The 20,957-nt window shown below is 37.1% G+C and overlaps 2 protein-coding genes across 2 annotated transcripts in view; one reads left to right on the forward strand and one right to left on the reverse strand.

Moving 5' to 3' along the window:
• Nucleotides 1-12,513, reverse strand: part of LOC117566548 (peroxidasin) — a 40,248-nt gene extending 27,735 nt beyond the window's left edge. The window contains exon 1 of the mRNA XM_034246090.2: nucleotides 11,857-12,513. Within this exon, the coding sequence (XP_034101981.1) occupies nucleotides 11,857-12,026 (170 nt within the window). The 5' untranslated portion in view covers nucleotides 12,027-12,513. The remainder of the gene's footprint in view (nucleotides 1-11,856) is intronic.
• A 2,979-nt stretch (nucleotides 12,514-15,492) lies between these two features.
• On the forward strand, nucleotides 15,493-18,715 carry LOC117566949 (uncharacterized protein KIAA1143 homolog). The gene is made up of 3 exons (XM_034246581.2): nucleotides 15,493-15,776; nucleotides 15,870-16,026; nucleotides 18,501-18,715. Exons 1-3 carry the CDS (start codon nucleotides 15,669-15,671, stop codon nucleotides 18,713-18,715), a joined length of 480 nt encoding a protein of 159 aa, XP_034102472.1. The 5' UTR covers nucleotides 15,493-15,668.
• The last annotated feature ends 2,242 nt before the right edge of the window (nucleotides 18,716-20,957 follow it).

Raw genomic sequence — 20,957 nt, forward strand, 5'->3', positions numbered from 1 at the left:
GCAGGCCCCAAAAAGTAGGCAACAAAAAAGTTCACTGCAAAAATGTTAGCACTGAATTTTCAGGTGCAGCTGCGGGGAGAATATTGCTTAGTGAGCACTAGTTTAGATAACCGTTTATGTTCCTTTAATTATTATATTTTGTGTTGCTATAAATAGTCCTATTATTTGTTTAAAGTATAACTAGTTAAGCTGTCAATAAGTTGATCAAGAACTTACTCAAAATATGGTTGTATGAAATCAGAATTATACAATCTGCTTAGTATAGAATCCACGCAGTAAAATATTTCTCTTGAAAAGTAAATTCTATGTATTTGTGATTAAATTCCAATAATAAAGAAATAGTCTAAAAATATGTAAAATTTAACAGTATAACAAGCTTAATTGTATTGTTAATTTTTACATATTTCTAAAATATTTAATGCTTAAGTTAAATAATTGGAATTTTTGTTTCTATTTAATGTATAACTTGTCAAATAAGTAGCAGAAAACCATATTAAATAATAATGAGACTACAAAAAATACACTTAGTACAAATTAATAAATAATAATAAAATAAAAACCGTTGCCTGCTCAACTCTTGTCTTGACCCTCCAACCTGTTTCTGCTCCCATTTGTGCCCCCAAAGCGTAACCTCATTGCTTCGTTCTAACCTCAAGTCAATTGAAGCCGCGCCACAATTTTCTTTTCTTTTTCGTTTTAGATTTTTTTTCTCCGCTTTTATTTGCAGCTCTATAATTTCGTAGTGGTGCATTTATCGCACAAGCTCTTGTAGTTTGGAGAGAGCGGAGCCGGAGGTGGGGTTGCGGGGTTGCGGGGGCGTGCGTTGAGGCATTCAGGAAGGAAATGCCATGTCGCCGCTAAAACTGGGTTAGCTTACATAACGGCAACATTAACGACAACGTTTTCCTTCCGCCATGCAACGTCAGCAGCGCCAGGAGCTCAATGGCAGCCTCCCTCTGCATCCCTCTTCCTGTCTTCTGCTGCATGTACCTCGCTTGCCACATTTCCCTTCACGCTTCGTCGCTTATTGGACATAATTACTGAAAATAACAATTTACGCTCCACGCAAATGGAGGGAAAATGGGCGAAATGGGGGAAAAGGGGGGAAACTACAATGGGCACTATGGCCACTTATGCGTAGCCACAGCGACAACACAGATAAGTGCAACAATGCAGCATGTGGCAGGGCGACGTGCTCGACCACGACGACATATCAATTCCGTGTGAAAGGACAGGAATTTCTTGTTGATGTGAGTTGTAGTTACGCTGGGTCTCTTCTTCGACTTCTTGTTCCTCGTTCTTCGTTCCTCTTGTTGTTGTTGTTATCTTTATTGCTCAATGTTTTCATTGTTGTTGTTGTTGCTGGTCATGGTCAGTGGCCAAAAGGAGCTGCGTTTATCGTTTACACTTCGACGCAACTGCTGCTGGACACTTTCCAAAGTGAATCGACAGAGAGAGAGAGAGAGAGAGGAATTCCCTTAGCGTGTGTGTGTGTGCCATGAGTGTTCTTTGAAAGCTCTTTGTCTCAAGTTGATCCTGAACATTACTTAAAGTGTTTTCATCCGGTGCTTAAGCTTATTACTTAAAACGCTATGAAATTGTAACTTTTAAAATAAATAGCAACATGTTCTATTGTATTGTGAGATGTCTAACTTTTTGTAGAAGATAACTATTCACATTTATTTATTCTAGTAATTTTAATTTGAAGAGTTTTTGTGCGCTGCAAGTTTCAATGTTTTTCGCAATGTTACAGTAACATCGATTACACACTTTGTCATCATAATTTAATTCAAGTGTTGTATAGTGTATACAGATTAGCCAATAATAAATAAAACAAGATTTTGCTTTTAGTTTAACCAATGCTAATTTACTATCTGTCTCTAGATATTTCAATAAATTAAAATATAATTATGACAATGTCTAGAATGATGCAGATGAAATATGTCGACAATAAATATTGTCCTTCTCTGACATTTAACCAGCTTTAGCCTATCATAAAATATTTTGAGAGTAAACATAAATTTGCATAATAAAACATACTTTAAAAGCTGTTTTTTTTGTTTCTTTTTAACTTATTCTCAGTTTAAGAATGCTTTTACTTAAACATGAAATATTCAGTTGTGTGCTAAATCAGTTTATTATTTATATTTTCTGAAAACGATAAACATAATTCTAAATAATTGTCACTTGTTCGTTTTAAGCCATAAAATGTCTGCTCTCTATTTTCTCTTGCAATTTATGAAGTTGCTATAAATACCAATAAATATTTGCAATCGACAAAATTTAATTGCGCACAATGGAATTTTGCTCTACAAAAGCATTTTTGCCTCAGGCGTCGTACACTTTATGAATGTGTTGTTCGTAATTTGACATCAATTAAAAGGACATCTCAAACAGAAATCTTAATCCAATTGTGTTGAATACAATTTACTATTAAAGTTGAAGAAATACTCTAAGTAAAGAGTTCCCATGTGCAGCAGTTGCTTTAAGGAGTTCGTTCTCAATATTTGCCATTGATTTGATTTGCCGTATAAATTTCCACAATGTTGCCGCATTCCATTTGAGCCATAAACTTTGTGCACAGGCGGATACTTAATCTTAGTCAGCGAGTGCTAAGCACATTATCAGTGCAGTGCTGCCTCCGTCCCCGCTCCCCCCTTTTATAGTAATGTGGTTTGGCGCACATAAAAAACTCGTTAATAATATGACGTATACGCCGTGTGTTAGTTGGCTGAAAACTGAAACTCAGTATTGAACCAGCAGCTGGTCAGCTATCGGAGATTGCTATTCGCTTCTCTATCTTCTCTGTATTCGTACAGTGACCACGCAGCAATCGTTTCGTTTGGCAGCTGCCAGGAGCTGCTACATTAACATTATTATGCGTCTGTCTATCACATTTCAACATGGAATGCCAGCTACGTGGTGCGCCACTTTGGCTTAGTTACTTAGTTTGCCGCCTCGACGAGCAGCGCATTTTTGCTCTACGGTTCACTGAGGCAGCTCTGCTCTGCTCTGCTCTGTCTGCCTCCTCCAATTTCCTTCTGCCTGCCTGGATGCCTGGCTGCCTGCTGTTGACTTTACCTGTGCCGTGATGGCATCTCGGTGCAACTCTTCAGATGCAGCAGCAGCAGCTGCAATTGCCGCACATTTGCTTTGGCTACAAACGTTTTGCTCTTCAACTCCCAGCTCCAATTGCTCTCTCTCTCTCCTTCTCTCCCTTCTGCTTTGTCTGTTTCTCCATCTGTCTGTCTGTTGCCATAGCATACTTATGGGCTGCTTGTTTCTTATGCTTGACCAGTTGCTGCCTCCTCGCCTTGCCCCCCTTTGTCCGGCTCATGCCGATTGCTCCACTTTGACATGTTCGGCTTGCCTTTTCCCCCCTTCACCGCTTGTTACCCTGTTGACTGCTACAAAAATAGTAACTCTGCTTATAAATTGTGGCATGTGTTTGTGAGTTGCCTGCTGCTTTGCACTGTGCACTATCTCAGCAACAACTACTTTGCATTCTCTGCTCTGCGCACTAACGAGCATGCGAAATGACAAAGCTTGAGGGTGTGGCTGGGCTGAGAGGGGGAAGAAGGGCTTTCCACTTTTGTTTGCAGCATTAAAGCAAAAAAAAAAGAAAAAAAACTTTAAATGCAAATTGCTCGGCGTGACGAGAGAAAACACAGAGAAACAAAAACTGGATTCGTTACTTCATCTGCTGCTGCTTCGAGGCGAAATCAATAGCAGATTTTTCTATGTCAAAGTGAAACGCTTGGCAGGCTGCCTCCTTGCTGCCACTGGCAACGCTGCAAGTTGCAACACTTTCGACTGAATTAAAAATGCATACCATGCGATTGAAGCGAAAGAGTTTCATCACAGATAAGTTCTCTCACCCTCTCTCTCTCTGTTTGGAAGACTGATTGGTGGTGTTGCAGCTGCGGCTGAGCTGCTTGTGGCATGCCCCACTTTAACTAATTTTGTGGCACATTTTCAATTTTATTTCTGGCCTGGCTTGGATGCCAGCCTCATTTGCATAATTACAAATAATATTACAAATTGAGTGGCAGTTGCTGCATTGTTCGAACTTCCAAGTGGTCAGCAAACACACACACGCACTCACACACGTACACATGCTTAAATCCAACCACATACACATCCTTTACACACACACACAGACACAGGCAGCCACGCACTCACGTGCATTTATTGAAAAGCAACAATTTTATTTCGTTTTTATGCAAATGTGAATTTCCAACAATTGAAAAGTCAGACCTGAGCTCATACGCAAGGGAGGGAAAATGGCTGAAGGGAAATTTCAACGTGGGATGTAATAACAAAAGTCATGAACCATATCGTATATCATACGTGAAAAACTCGTCGAAATGTGTCTGAAAATTATGCGAAAATTGCAATGCTCTATAAAAGAGCGGCTAAGTGAAATTTTCTGCTTGAATAAGAGCTGATATTAAATGTTGCATTGTCGAGTTGACAAAGCGATTACGATAAATGCCTTTGTGCTTAACATTGGTCATTTCATTAATTGAAAGTATGCCGACTTTGTCATCCATAGTCTTAAAAAGGCATACAAATCAAATGAGAGCCAAAACAAAACAAAATTTCCATCAATAATTAACTTTTTATATGCAATCAGCATTAGTGTTATATTCATATTGATGTTTACATTAGAGTAAGCATTAATAATGAATCAGAATAAAACAGAAGCATAAGCATTTTTCATATCTCTAATAAATTGTTCTTTTGCAATTAGCTTAATAATATAAACACTTGTTTTGACATTGATATTAACATTCAAAATTAAAGGGATATATTCTTTACGCATTGAATTAAGTATTGCTAATTTCATTAATATGATTTTGGAGAAAATAGCTAACATTTTAGCGGAAATTATATTAAACTCATCATAAGCAGATACTTATTAAGTTGTACAGGTTCGTCACTTAATAAATAATTAAATAATTAAAATTAATCATAAGCACTACATACACATTAAAATTACATTAGCATTGGTATTATCATTGTTAGGGAAATATATAACAAAATTAGTATTTGCAGCTCACATTAACTTTTACTTTTGAATCCTTGTTACTTGCATTCGCATTAGTAATCTCATTATTTCTTACATAAGCATTAAGCATAACTCTATAAACTTCGTTCACATTATTCTTAGTCTTTATGGTTATTAGTATGTAGTTGCAAACGCAAAATGATTAGTCTCAGCATTAACATCTGCGTTATCATAATCATAAATCTCCTTAAGCCAATTATTTTGCAGGAATTGCATTTCGTTTTGTCTTTGCATTATTATTATTAAGTATTCATGTAAATGCAGTTAATCTATCTTCCCCATTTCTTCATTCACTTTAGCTCCATTTATCCACTTCAAATCTACAGTTTGTTTTTGCCCGTAACACGAGCGGAAACTTGTCAACGAAATTTATGATTTTCCCGCTTTGTTTCGTCCTTGCACGATGTATAAAATAAAGTACAAGCAAACTGTTGTATATAATATTTTGTTCGTTCTCATACTGATGACATTCAATTTTAACAAGCGATAGATAGATAGATAGATAGATGGATGAATCACCTTGCTCTCTCGTATTTCACAGCTTAATAATGGTCTACAAGGATATCACATGCAACATATGATATGCATTACAACACACACCCACACATACATATATAGAAGCATACCCTAACCTCACTTTGTTGCATACCTAACCTCACTCACGGTGCATTCTCAGTTGCATTTAACAAGTTCCAACATGTCGCAGTGAGCTGTCAACACGTGAGGCAAGTGGCGGGGAGGTAGCTTTTTTTTTGGATAACATTTTCAATATTTGCACGGCCAAATAAACAGCAAATGTAAATGCAAAACTCCAAAAAGCATCAACAACAAACAACGACAACGACAACAACAATGGCACTCGACAAAAAGGAAATTTATGCATATTTAATAATAACATACAACATTTTGTGCAGGCAGGAAGGCCAGAAAGGAGCAGCAGCAGGCAGCTAGGAACAAGCATGAACAAGGCATTTCTCACGCATAAATGCTTCGTAATATATGAGCACAAAAGGGGGGTTAAATACGAAGGGAAGTGGAGCAGAGGGAACGAAGTATTTTTGCCAGTGAAATAGTTTTGCTCGAACACAGCAAAATATGCTGCAAAATTGTGGGCGTGTCTCAACATTGTCCAGTAAACTGAGGGAGAGAAAGAGGAAGAGGAGGCTAAAGAGGGGGAAAGTGGGCGGTGGGGGCGGCACTCACTCAGCTGGGCACTAATCAAACTTTTTAATATGCCGAGCGTGTGTGCAACGTGTGGCGACTTTTGTTTTGATATCACACAGCGAACACAACATGAGATGCGAGCAGAAGCAGAAAAGCAAAGCAGAGCAGAAACCATAAAGACTATAGTATATACTTATATGTGTATATATAATCAGACTGAAGACCGTATCATATTTAGCTCATGTGCCTGCCCCATCTGCATTTTATGTGGCATGCAAAAGTGCCACAAAATGCAGCAGCTTCAGTTTCAGTTTTCCCACATAATGACAAACCAAATGCCTTAGACCCAGAAGAACCACTAAGCTCCAGCTCTAAGCTACCTCTATATATAGAATATATAATATACTATATACACAATCTGTATACATATCGTATATAAAGCATATATGCACGATTCCAGCTAAAATGCATCATCATGAAATGAAATCAAGTGCATTTATTTAGCGAGAGTAGCAAAAAAGCAGAGCAGGCTTTAGTCTCAGTCTCAGTTTCAGTTCATGCCCCCAACGCCATGTGGCACGCTCTCTGTGTGTGGGCGTGGAAGATGAATGATGCTGGAGGCAACAGCGGCAGCAACGTTTCCCGTATGTTGCACACACGCTTCGAGTTTGCCTTGCATTTAGTTGCAAGTTTAAATACGCGCCAAGCAAAAAGTCAAAATGTTTGCGCTTTTGTATTCACAGCAACATTTGAACTTGCCTCTTGCGTTTGTCTGTATGTGTGTGTGTGTGTGTGATGCATGACTTGCTTGCCACGGTTGTGTGGCAGAGTTCTACTCCAGGTTGATGCATGGACAATTTGAATAGCAACAAATTTGTATGGCATAGGCCTTGGCATTTTCCACGCCAAAGTTTAGACAGCTCAAAGCTAAAGTTTACGAAAGAATTACAAATTATATTAAAAGAAAAAAATAACTTAACTATGTTAAATGTGTTATTTTTATACCCTGTATGGAAATTTGAAGAGTAGAAGTTCTTCTAAATTTGTCCTTTATATCTAAATAAACGAAAACATTTTTATGACAAACAAAAATTAGTTTTACCGTATGATCAATGGTAAAATTCATTTTATTTATACTATAGAATAAAACAACAGCAAATATTATACATTGCTAAGGAATATAAGGAAACATCTTTGATGAAGACAGATATTAATTTTATGGCTAAAATATATATTTGGCTAAAAAAGTCTTCATATTCTATCTACTCTGTAAACACAATAAAAAATTTGGCAAAAACTTTGTGTATTTTTTATTAGCTTAAATTATTTAAATCTATTTTTAAATCTTGTATTCAAAATCAAATATCTATAAGCTTTTTACTTTCTAAACTTTAAAGGCTAAGTAAGAATGTTCTCGAAATTATTTTATTTATTTAAAATTGAAAATTAGACGAACTATTTGAATATTTTTAATAGAGTGTCAACTACTAAAATTTGTTATCTATAATGTATTTTAAAGAACTCTTCCATTAAAAAGAAAAATAAATATTTAAATTTTTAAATAGTTTACATTTTAGGGTATCCGCCCGTTCACTTTTATTTTATCTGTCGAATGTCAGTTTGACTTATAGTATGTAGTTTATCATATGCATGGCCCACATTTCATATTTCCAGTGTCCAGCTCAAAAATACGATCTGACTTTTTGCATTTGCCATCTGTGCGTTGACTTTTCTCTCTTTCTCTCTGTTTTTATTTTTCTCTGGATTTCTGTGTGCCCCTGTTTGTTCCCTCTTTGCCTGCTATAATCTACTATACAGACTCACAGTCATGATTATTCGCCTTTTCATCACATACTATACAAATTTATACACACACATACACACATTCTCTCACATATGTGAAGCTAAAGAAACACCCAAAGTCGCATGAGCCAAAACTGTAAACAAATCTGTGTCATTAACAAAATTAAGTCAAACAGATGAAAGAACGCAAAATATTCTGGAATACACGACTTGAAATACCTTGAGTTAATTTAGATGATAGTAATTTAAAAATATAAATTATTATTTATAAAAGATAACAACAATCTTCATTAAATAAAAATATCAAAGTTTATTATACTTAATAAAATGCTAACGTGAGATATTAAATTAAAATTTTTCCGTTGAATAAGTATCATTCATATAAAATTATGGCAACCAGAATAAAGAAACTTGAATCTTGAAAGGGAAGTTAATAAAACATATTACTGAAGTCATGAAATTTTGTAATTTAATTTGAATACTTTAAAAATTATGATTCACAAATGTAAATTTAAGAATCTATTTTTATAACTTGTTTTATAGTTCTTTTAATTGAGAATCAATCGTACCAAGTATACGTTATTGTTGTGTTAATTATTGTTATTTAATAGTAAATGACACAAGGATGGTGATAGTGGTATAGTATATAGTATTGTATTATATATTAAGTATAATATTGCCTGTATATTCTAGTATATTTAGTAATATTTTGGTATACTAAAAAATAAATCAAACTTTATTTGAAAGCACAAACTATCATCTAAACCACCTTTCAACTAAGACCAAGTTTAGGTATAAAAAATAGTCCAAACTGGTAGAGAGATCATGACCTGAGTATATACGTTAGAGTGTGTGTGTTCTATGTGTATATATGTGAGGTACTGTGTTTGTGTTTGTGCCTTCCAAAAGCATCTGCTTGGTCAAGGGGAATTGCATTTTTGTGCCGTATTATTTCATTTTTGGCTGCCGGCAGCTTTATGGACATGTGTTGAATGTTGAATGCCGAGTTTTCATAAAAATAACGAGACGACAAACGGAAACAAATTCAAAAATACTCATACTCTCATACATATATAGCTCACACATACATATATATATGTCGTATTATATGGGCTAAACTCAAGAGAGAGAACTGTGAGCATTTTTGTGTTTTATGTGCCACATTTGCCATTTAGCTAAACAAAAAAGTTTTCGACAGCTTTAGACTAAACTGCAAATGTAACAAATTAATTAAAAGTGCCACAAAATAAATTAAAAGCGAAATGCGAATCTAACTTTGAAATGCAATTCTCTCTCTTTGTGTGTGTGTGTTTGTTCCAAAACTAACATGTGTGCGTGTGTGTGCTATGCCTGCAATTTCAATTGTTATTTAGTTATTTTTTACAGGAGGGCAAAATAAACAAGATAAATAATGCATGACACACCTTATCTGATATTAAGATTGATTGGCATATAAAAGTTGCCAGCTTGTGGGCGAATTGCAAATGCTTCAACCATTCAACCGAAATGCCCGAAAAATACACAATTAATTGATACGAAAATAGCCAAAAATGCAACAATAAATTACAACTGACTAAACTCGTGTAATGTAAATACTCGGCTCACATAACAAAACCATTTATCTAAAATAACAATTACTTAAAGTCAATATTTATATAAGCTTGTTAATTCTCAATTACTTTAATTAAATTGCAGTTTACCGCAACTACAGTTAAAATGTGAAACTATGCAACACAGCGTTGCCACCTTTTTAAAAATGCAGAATAAGTGCTTAATAGAGAAAGTTAGTTAAGTTGGCAGAGCTGCAGAGTTTCTTTTAAGAAAATGGCTGCCTATTTAAGCTCAACATTGTGAATAGCAAAAAATACTCTTTAAATTAAAAAAATACTTTATTGTATTGTATTGGAATTGGTATTTTCATATAGTAGTAGTAGTTCTCTTTATATCAGTCTTCAAAATCGAAACTATTTATATTTAAATACAAAATGAAAAAGCATTTAGTGCTGCAATTTCAAATGCATATCTAGGGAAATTAATTTCGATTTATTTCACAATTTGCCAAAAGTTCCAACTCAATTTCGCTGCATTTCTCAGCTCAACTCAATCTAAATAAATGCCGATCATTTAGTTGCCACGCCCGTCACGCGCCTCGCACGCTTCTTCACATGGCTGCCACAACTTGCCTCAACTCAGGCCGCAAATTGAATTGAATTCCTCTCTCTCTCTCACTTCCTCTCTCTCTGCCATAAATCCACAAATCCTTCTTGCGCGGCATCCTTCAGGCGTTGCGCGGCCTATCGCATAAATATGCATATGTTCCACAAACATTTACCAAGTTGCATGCAAAGCAAAGAATCCCAACCCAAACCCCAACATTTCCCCGTTGCTCAAAACTTTAGCCGAATTTCATGCGAAAAGTGCTGACATTTGGAAATAAATGCAGCGTCAGTGAATGCGATGAGCAGCAGCTGGAGCAGATTGGGGGAGCGGAAGGAGAAAAGCGGGGGCACTACTCGCATTTCGCATGCATACAAATCGCTGTTGCGATGTGATGCGAAGTGATAAATATACAAATTCCCGCGTTGCTGCCACAGTTAGACATCGTTTAATTGAGTCAACACGCAGCATGCAGCAGACAGACAGACAGAGAAACAGACAGACGAGGCGTGGTCGTGGGCGGGGGTGAGGAAGAGACATCAAATTAACGCTGCTAACTGCAAACGCCCCCGCACTCATATTCTATATACTGTCTGACTTTTTGTCTGGTTGCAGTGCTTCTCCTCCTGTCTATATCCCCATCTATATGTCTGTCTGTCTATAGCTTGTCTGTCTGACTGTCCGTCTGTCTGTATGTCCATCTGACTGTCCGTCTGTTCGCCTGCATTTCAATTGTCTGTCCATATGTCCATCTAGAGTGAAACTTTCCATAGCTGATACGTCGGGCTAACATTTTGTTTTGCTTCGCTCACTCTGTTTTATTTTTATACGTACTATATTTAACTTTTAAACGAACGCGGACACTTAATTATTAAACATAAGTAATAAGTAATAGGTGTGTTTTAAGGTTATCGAAATCGCTAATAGCGATTCGCTATGTGCGTAACGGGCAAAAGAAAACATTTCCAATGACATAAAGCTCATCCGCAAATTGACATTTTTTCCAAATTGTTTAAGAACAGAGCTCGCCAACGAGTCCCAATTTGGAGTAGGTTAGATAATTAGACAGATTTAAAAGTAATGTAATGTCGTAATGACTACAGCTTTCTTTCTTGTTTCTTAAGTTAGGTAATGTGTGTATAGTATAGTAAAAACATTTACATTAATGACAAAATTTATGGGTAGTTTGAAAATTTGAATTTCGATGGATATAATAATAATATTATTTAGACAATAGCTGTAGATCATTTTATGGGGAGATTAAAAAATCGGCCCATAGTATAACAAAATACATTGTTGATAAGAATTATCTGAAAACTCTATTGAGCGGACACCAAAGTTGGAGCGACCAATAGAGATTTCACTGTAAAAGTAAGTCTGTCTACAGTCTGTTTGTCTTCCTGTCTATTATTCTGCATATAGTTCGTCTGTCCATCTTTCCAGCTGCCTGCTGTGTGACTACTCCGTTGTGTCTCCGCTTGTCTATCGTTTGCTCTGCCGGCGAGCACATTAAAAACTAATTTATGGATTTGCCAAAAGCCAAAAACTTGCTATGATTTATGCATGTAAACGAAGAATGCCACCGCAGACCACTTCCCAACTCACTGTCTTTCCAATCCCAACTGCAATCTGCCCGCAATCCCGCTTTTTGTTGTACTTACAGCACTTGGGTATCCCGTGGCACTGGCGGCAGGGTTGTGAGGCGAGCGCGCATGCAACGCACGGTGCGCGCATAGCAAGTGCAGCTGCTGGGACATGGCTGCCACTGGGCATCAACCAGACAGATGGCCACCAGCAGCAGCACGATGAGTGGCCCAACTTTCCAACGCATCCTCGGTATACAAATTGCTTGAAACCGTAAACGAAACCGAAACCGTAAAACGAACCCAACCAACGAAAGCGTCACTTGAAACTGTTGCGTTCAAGAAATCAAAAGTGTTGTCAAGGCGGCCGCGATAATCAAGCCCCAAAGCGGAAATAGCTGTGGCCAAGCCCGACCACTTCTAGAGTTTCTAGATAGTCAGTCCACACACTTTATGAGGAGTAGGTTTCACTTCTCTTGGTTTGCTTTGATCATGTGATGTTGTTCACTTTATCTGCACATTACTCGAAATGTTATTTGTAGTGCGCAAGTGCGACGCACTTAACACGCAAAAATATCACAAAAACACACTCGATAAAACTAACTGTATATTTTTTTTTTTGGAATATGCTTTTATCTACGAATTCGTTGTTTACGCTTCACTTTGAATGTCTTATTTTATTTTGTCGTTGCCTGTTTTGCCGCGATTCGCAACTGCACGCGCCAAATGCCGACGAGCATCTGAAAAAACTTTGAATTGTAACCGATTCCCGCACACACCACGAAGCGAGCCGAAACGCAGCAACAGCAGCAGCCGAAGTGCAACGAAGCAACGGCGACGCAGCAGCAGCGTCGATGCTGACTGAAGCAGCGTCGCCGCCGGATGCAGTTTGTGATAACATTTTCCTCAAGCAACTTGTGATTTGGCTATGTATTTTAAGGGTGTGTGAGGGAGACTATCTGTGTGTGTGACTGTAAGTGTGTGTGCGTGCTTAGCCGCTGTCAATAAGCTGATATGAAACTAAACACGTTTAACTCGGCTTAGTCAAGGCCATCCGACTTCTACATGCGACGAACACTCGAAATCCTCGCCAGCATTCACCCACAAAAGTAAAAGCAACTGCCACTCGCCCACTCGATTTGTTTTAAATGTGCACACAAATGTCAACAACGACTCGAGTAGCTATTCACATTAAACTAGCACGACCAGCAAATACCCTACAGCCAATTCAACTGCCATTGAATTTATTGCATAATAAATAAGAACGTCTATAACAATGACTTCGGCTGAAGTGAAGTTCTTTGTTGTTGAACTGATGAACTGCTCAATACTCTGTACATTTTTAATACATATTATAAATAGTTAAATTTCTTTTTTTGCAGCATTAATTAATAGATCTTTATTTATTGTTTATTCAAATAGACATGAACTTTTTTAACCTTTTTAAACTTTTGGGAAACTAGACAAGAATTCAGACCCTAATAATAATAATTAAGATAATACAATAAAAGAAACATAATATAATTAATTTTTTTTTAGTTGATAAAAATGGTTGAAAATTATTTAAAAGTACCATATTTGCATTGAATTCTATACAATAAATGTTAACAATTCAATATTAATACATTTTACATTTAAGTTATTTGGAGAAATTAAGCAATACAAAAAAAGTTTTAATTATTATATAAAGGAAAAATTGGGTGTACAATGGTCGCCATTAAACTGTATTTACTTATTTGTCCAAGAATATTATGAAATAGTTGTATATATTATCAGCCACTTAATTAACATTTATTGCGACACAAACATTTGAGAGGAATTAGATACTTGCGTACAGCATTTATATACGTAAATAGATTCGCATATATTTTTCAATTTAAATAAGTTCAACAAACATCAACTTTCTATTGATAAAATTTGTTACAAGCAACTCCTTCGATTGGTCTTAAAATAGCTTGAACAGGGCAATCAGCAATGAAGTATGCTGATTATACTGTTCATTTGAACGACTAACTAATACCTATTAAATTTTAAAGATGCTTACGATGAATTAAATAAATTAATATACATTATAATGCATTTTGAATGTGACAAATCCATTTTTTAAAGATGTCAAATTTAATTTAGAAATAAATATTCACCTACTCTATCTATTATTACATAAAGGGTATATTGAAAGGAAAAAAAAGCAGCATACGCCATGTTGCACTCGAGAGTTGCTGCCACTGCAGCCCATAAAATGTTCTGCGATGCTCATTTTTAATGCAACACATAGAGAAAACGATAGAAAAAGCGAGACAGCTTAACTGGGGGAGGAAGCAAGGGAGAAATGTATGGCGAAGGCGTGGACGAAGAGTGAAAAGGAAGAGGAAGAGAGAGCTGAGTGTGTGTGCACACTCCATTTGGGCCTGTCAAAGTTGTCGCTTTGGTGATAAGACGCGGAATCAAATTTAAAAGCTATCAATTTGATATTAGTTCGGGGAACAGCGCGTTGTGGGAACGCTTGTGAGATTTAAGCGCGTGCCAGGATGCAGCACAAATCCAGCCGATTTGTTGTTGCACTCCAAGTTCTCCAATTTTTTTTGTTCGCTGTTGTTGTTGTTGAGGGGGAGGCAACATATGATCCCGAGTGCTGCAGTTCATAATGTTTGAGTGTTCCGGTTCTCGTTTTTTTCCCCTTTCTCATTTTTTTGTTTGCTTCCGTTAAAGTTTTGAAATCAATTTACAGATGATTTATTATGTTGCCAAAGTGGGTATCCGCGAAGTGGAAGGAGCAGGGGGCAAGTGGCAGCCGTTGCTGCATGCGACATCAGCGGACGTTGATGAATGCCACTGTGTATTGTTTGGTTGTCGGTTTTTGATCCAAATTCGTTCCGGGCGCCGTCGAATTGCAGGTGAAGTGGAAAATTTGCAAGTTATGCGACAGCTTTATGTGTCCTCCCACCTTTTTTATGTGAGGAGAAGCATTCGCTGTAGATAGCGAAGCGGTGATTTGACAGCGAAATTCTGCAAATTGACTGCATACATAGCAGTGTGGGATTCGCTTTGGGAATTCCAGCAGCTGATTGACCAGAGAAACAAGTCGACAAAATATGTATTGCCAACAAAGGTCAATGCAATGTAATTGCAAGTGACACAAACGACGAAACCAATTCAATAAAGTGGACTAACCCTGAGCTCTCGAAAGTGTGCTATCCAAGTAATTTTATGGATGACATAATAAAGCTTGAGGCTTAAATACTCTTTGAATAAGTATTTAGCTAAATAATAGAAACTCTTATATTAAATAAACAAAACCTATAAGAATATTGAATTAAATTAAAATAAAAAAAACAATGCTGCAATGCTAATTAATTACCTACAACTTATAACAGATGCATAATAATCCAGATCCCAATCCAAAATTCCCCAGTATGGCGGCAACATTCAAAAAGTAACCGCTAGAAAAAGTTCATGCATTCACAATAGACACAATTCAAATTTGTATGCAACTCTAAAGTCAAGATGGCGGCCAAATATTGGCAGTTTACAAAATCAGCTGTTAGTCGATGCCACTCTTATCGATAGAAACTTACGATTAACCAAAATATAAGTAGTCGATAAGCAAAATAAATATATTTAGGTATACTAAACATTTAAAAAATAATCATAAATTTAACAAAAGCTTTCCCAACAGTTAACTACTTTATTTTGAATTGTGTGCTCACATTATTATTATTGCATTCTTCAGTAACGATAACGGCGCGTTTCGCAACACTGCCCGTGAGATGAGACACACACAAATGACAAGTGAACGTCGGCAATCAAAATAGAAAGAAAATCGCAAGTAAAAACGGCAAGCGGCGTACGAAACGCAAACAACTTTTAATGCTCGTGCATTGTTTTCTGCTATGTCCAAGCGCAACAATATTACCTACGTAAAGCCACAGGAACCCAGTTTTTTGGCCAAACTTAAAGCGGAAATTGGCTACAAAGAAGGGCCAAACATCGACACAAAGGTAAAATACATATTATTGCGGCAGGCAATAGCAGTAGCAGCTGCTCAAAACAAAGTGTTTCGCTCATGCTCAGCTTCCAATTTGAAAATACAGCGACAGAGACTCGACGAGGACCACAACGACGACGACGACTACAATTCTGGTGAAGAGCGGCCGGAACGCGAGGACGAGAAGCCGCAAATTGTGGTGCTATCGCGTGGGGATCTCACGGCGGACGAGGTGGCCCTCGAGCAGCAGCGCATAGCAAAAGGTATGCACACACACCACTACATATATACGTGCAGTGTTCAGTGTATATGTATGTATGTTTTGCGCTTGTATGTGTGAGTGTATGCGTGTCGGTGTGTGCGTAGGTAGGATGTAGTTATCGGCTGTGGCAGTTTGGCTTTCAGTTCAGTTGAGTCAGAATCGAGCGTCGGTCGCTTCCACGCTTCTTTCACGCTGCTGCTGCTACTGCTGCTGCTTCTTCTTCATTCTGTGCGCTGCCCTATACTACAACACTACACACTGTATGTATGTATTGTACATATGTATGTTTGTATGTTTTCGCGTCTATGTGTGCGTTTTTTTGCTCGCGTACGTGTGCAATTGGTTGTGTGTGTGTGTGATTTTCGCAATTGAATTTTGAAAATTTTAATGAAACATAAACAAAACGCTAATCAAATACGCTAAAAGTGCAACAACAAAAAACTAACAAGCAACTGCAACAAAAATAACAAAAACCGCCGCGTTCCATATTTTGAATTTTTGCGGGCTCGCAACGTATTTTTTGTTCGTTTCGTTTTTTTCCACAATTTTCTGCGTCTTTGTGGTGTGTGAAAAAAAATATGTTGCATTTACATGCAATTTGCTGCGTTTGTTTTTCTTTTAGTTCAATGAAAATTTCGTGCTCATGCTAACTTCAATTCTAACCTCGAAAATTAGTGTTCTATATAATTTTTTTTTTTTTTGAGAAGTTGCCACGCCCGCAACGCCCATTTTGGCGTCTCTATGGCAGCCTCCCTTCCCCAATCTTCCTTTTTACGTTCTTTGCCTGCCAATTCCTTTCCTTTGGCTTCGATTCGATTATTGCAATTAGTGTGTGGCACTCGTTGCCAGCGGAGCACCCTCATGCACACACACAAATTCACTTATTGACAGACTCACAAACACACACACATATACAGTCAGTCACACACAGATGGCTGGCACAAAGCATACACACTGACATTTTCATTGGGGCTCCGCTAAAGCGGAGCATGTGATGAAAATCATAGCCAAAGCGGAGCGCACGCTAAAGCAGCCGGCTAAGAGAAGTTAACAAATAACGGCGACCCACAGCCGACGCCGTCGCTGCCGCCGCTAAACCAACAACAGCTGCCATCGTCGTCATCGTCATCGCCCCGCCGCCACCGCTGTTGTTGTTGTTGCTGTCGTTGTTGCTGCTGCTGCTGCTAAAGCAGAAGAAGAAGAGGAAGAATCGCGCGCAGAAAATCGGGTGAAAACGTGTGAAAGAATGAACGAAGCAGCAAAACGGGAGAGACAATGATGAACGAAACAGGCGAACAAAAGAGAGAACACGGCAAAGTGGCTTGACGACGATACGACGATGGATGGGCTGCGTTGCGTTGCGTTGGAGTAAAGGGGTGGTGGGGAAGGGGCGATGTGCAAGGGGAGCCATGGGATGGTGGCCACTGTCATGTCCACTGTGTCTCACACAGTCTCCTCTGCTCTACTCGTCTTCGTCGTGTCCGACCGAAGGTGGTGCACTGCAAGACGCTGTAAAGCTGTATAGTTTTCTCTCGGGATGGGGGGAATGCATGAAGCACGAAGGAGGAGGGGCAACTGTTGAGGGTCGAGGGTGCTATGCTGTGAGCTGTGTGCAAAAACTATGGCGAAATGAGTAAAATCTTTTCCATCTCATTTTGAGGCAACTCAGCAGCAGGCGGTTGTTGCCCCAAATGGGCGTGATTTTGATACCCGCGCTGCCCAAAAGGGTTAAACGGTATTATTGTTAGGCGAATTTCCAAACTGTTTTGATACCATATAGGACAATGAAAACTCATGATCAACTTAAATGATTGATATACTATCAAAGACTAATGTCATTAAATCAGGAACTCTGAATATTGTCAAGTCAATAATTTCAAAATGAAGACTACAGAAGCATAGTTGAATTTTAATTTTCTTTTTCTTAAAAGACACAAAACTTCCTTAAATACAATAACAACCACTGTGGAAAATATGTATGTATATATATATATGCAGGTGACCGTCGAATCAATTTTTATTGTTGAACTCCTTATTCTTATAATTTGATGATTTAAGTAATAATATAGGAGTGCAGAACTTGTCTTACTTAAGCATATAATATATTACTGTAGATAAAGAAACTTATTTCAAGAAACATAATATAGAGTGAAAGAATATCATAATGATCGGAAATTAGACTTTGAACTTACGTACACAATAAATAGGGCAAAAATCATGTGCTCTGCTTATAAGCTTAAAAATAAGCCTTGTATTATTTGGCATGGATTAACGGGTATTTCGCAGTCAAGCATACTCGCCTCGAGCTATTTTTATTCTTCTTCTTTTATGGGGCGGCAACTGCAAAAGGAAACTGCATTTACAATTAGACATATTGACTTTAGTATTACATGAAAAATAAAATCGAATTTAAATATGATTTATTATAAAGACTTATTTATTTATTTGACTAATTGTTGATTTTTTGCATTGCAGAGGAAGCTGAAAAGCCCGCGGATTTAAACCAACCAATTGTATTCCAGAAACGCGTTAAGCAGACCAAACTTGAGATTGAAGCTTCAACGTCAGATAATAAATCCAACTCGAAGTCCAAGAAATCTGATAAAAGCAAAAAGTCCAAGGCCAGCAGCAGCTCCAGCAAATTGTCATTCAACGAGGACGAAGAAGACGCCGAAGCAGGCGAGGATTAAACACAGACACCACACATACATAGAGAATAGAGAGAGAACGTTATATTACTCGAATTCCCCTTTCGAGTTTTTGCCATAATATCATCCCAACAAGCAGCCCCTTTGTATGGGTTGCCCACAGTGCATGTTTAGGTGAGCGCTACAACTTTTTACACACACATGTGTACATAACATGTATGCATAAAGTTACGTATTTGTATATGTATATTTCGAAATCTAAACTGCGCACTTAAATTTTGCGTATAATATGCGTTATATGTATATATGTATGTGTCTAATATTTACGACATATCTAGTATATTGATTATCGTGATTAATGTGATGTCCACTGGATATTGTAATTGTTCAGCTTATTTAAATATATTCAAATTATCAAAGGCGTTTAAGCTTAGATAAATGACTAAGACACACACATGCATTTCAGCATAGGGGCTATAGTCATGTTTTTACTTCGAAATTGGATATGAATAGCGTTTATATGTATGTATGCGTACTTATATATATGTCTACTTATATACTCGCAAGATAAAGCATTTGCCGATTTCAGAAACTGTTTGATTTGTCATCATAAAAATATGTTTCAATTTTAGCCTAATTCTAAAAATGATTTAGAAGTGAGTACTTTCACTTTCTCTTTATTTAGGTCAAGGACCCTTTAGCAAGTGTTTCCATAAATGTATAATATTGTTAAGACATATTTTTCTTCTTGTTGCCATACATTACATAGATGAAACTATGTAATATTTGTTGAACGATAAGATATTTTTTGTGCACTTGTTGAGATTCGAAATAATACTTTTTTATCTTTCTGTATAATTTGAGTGAAAGTAATTTGTTTTCTTATTCCCGTATTTCATCTTTTAGTGTCTTAAATTGTTTCCTTTAACATTTAGTACGTGATAATCAATTTTATCCAATTATTTTAATCTAGATTTATATTTATATATTGTTCTTTTAACACTTAGTTCATCTTGCAGAATGATAAATATAGAAGTTGATGGCAAATTAGATAAGATAAGATTGATAAGAAATGTTTATTGGAAAATTACATTCAAATTTCCTCTCAATGATTCACTTGACTTTTAGTGTAGAAATCAGCAAGGTTCTTTTTGAGATGCCTTCTTCTTCAATATTAACTTTTCTTGTTTATCAGTGCAAAATAGATATTAACCCGAAATATTTGTGAAACAGAAAATTACTTTCAACAAAATTCTTTTAAGTTTTATCTAAACTCGCTCATTTTAATCTCAAACGACTTGTCATAAATTATTGCTTAGTTGCAAAATAGATCTTTTAATGTGAAGAAAAGTGATTTGCAAAATTGATTCTAGATTATATTGAGCAAATAATATTTTAAAATCTGAAAATTACATTTCAATTGGCATTTGCTAGAGAAATCCGCAAGGTTCTTTTCAAGTTGTATCCAAATTTGCTTGACAACCGACGCGACAGACGGCGACGCAAACAGAAAAGGTCACGTGTATGTATAACATAAAGTTTTTGTTATCGTTCCATTATATTATTATTCCGATAGTTTGTGGCTCCTAATGAATCCCGAAGCAGCAGCAACGGCAACAACAACAACAGCAACGACAACAACAATAGTAGCGAGCGGTAGGCGAATTCAGACTTCTACCAGTTGCCGATCAACGGGGGTGAGAAGCGGGTTACTTTCAAATTTGTACTTGCATATAGACCAAATCACACACACACACACATACAGACTTACGCTCACTGTCAGACACACAGACGTTCATACATGCACGCATACTTGCAAACATCGTATATGCACACGCTTACATACATACATATACTTATGTATGTATACTAAATACTTATGTATGTTTGTATGTCGTGTCTGTTTGTATGTGGATGTCTATATGTATATGTGTGTGTATATTGGCCCATAGCATGCGAGAGCGACAGAGAGGCAAGCAGCGTAATCTGAAATAAGTTGGGAAAGAAGAAGAAGCATCAGCAGCGCCAGCAGAAGTATCGTGATGAGTATACAGCAATCGTCGCTTTGCCTATGCTTATAATATATATATATACATACATACATATGTATGTATCTATATTTGTATGTATTAGTGTGTGTGTGGGGGAGCATTCAATATTGGCCTGGTTTAGAGAGTTGTAACTAACCATAACCAGTAATAAGGCATTATCAAAGAAATGCTGCTGCGATTTTTGCGCGCGCTATTTTCAAATTTTTCGCGCGTCGCGCAGATACAAATAAATG

The sequence above is a fragment of the Drosophila albomicans genome, chromosome 3, assembly GCF_009650485.2.
Source record: "Drosophila albomicans strain 15112-1751.03 chromosome 3, ASM965048v2, whole genome shotgun sequence".
NCBI lineage: Eukaryota > Metazoa > Arthropoda > Insecta > Diptera > Drosophilidae > Drosophila > Drosophila albomicans.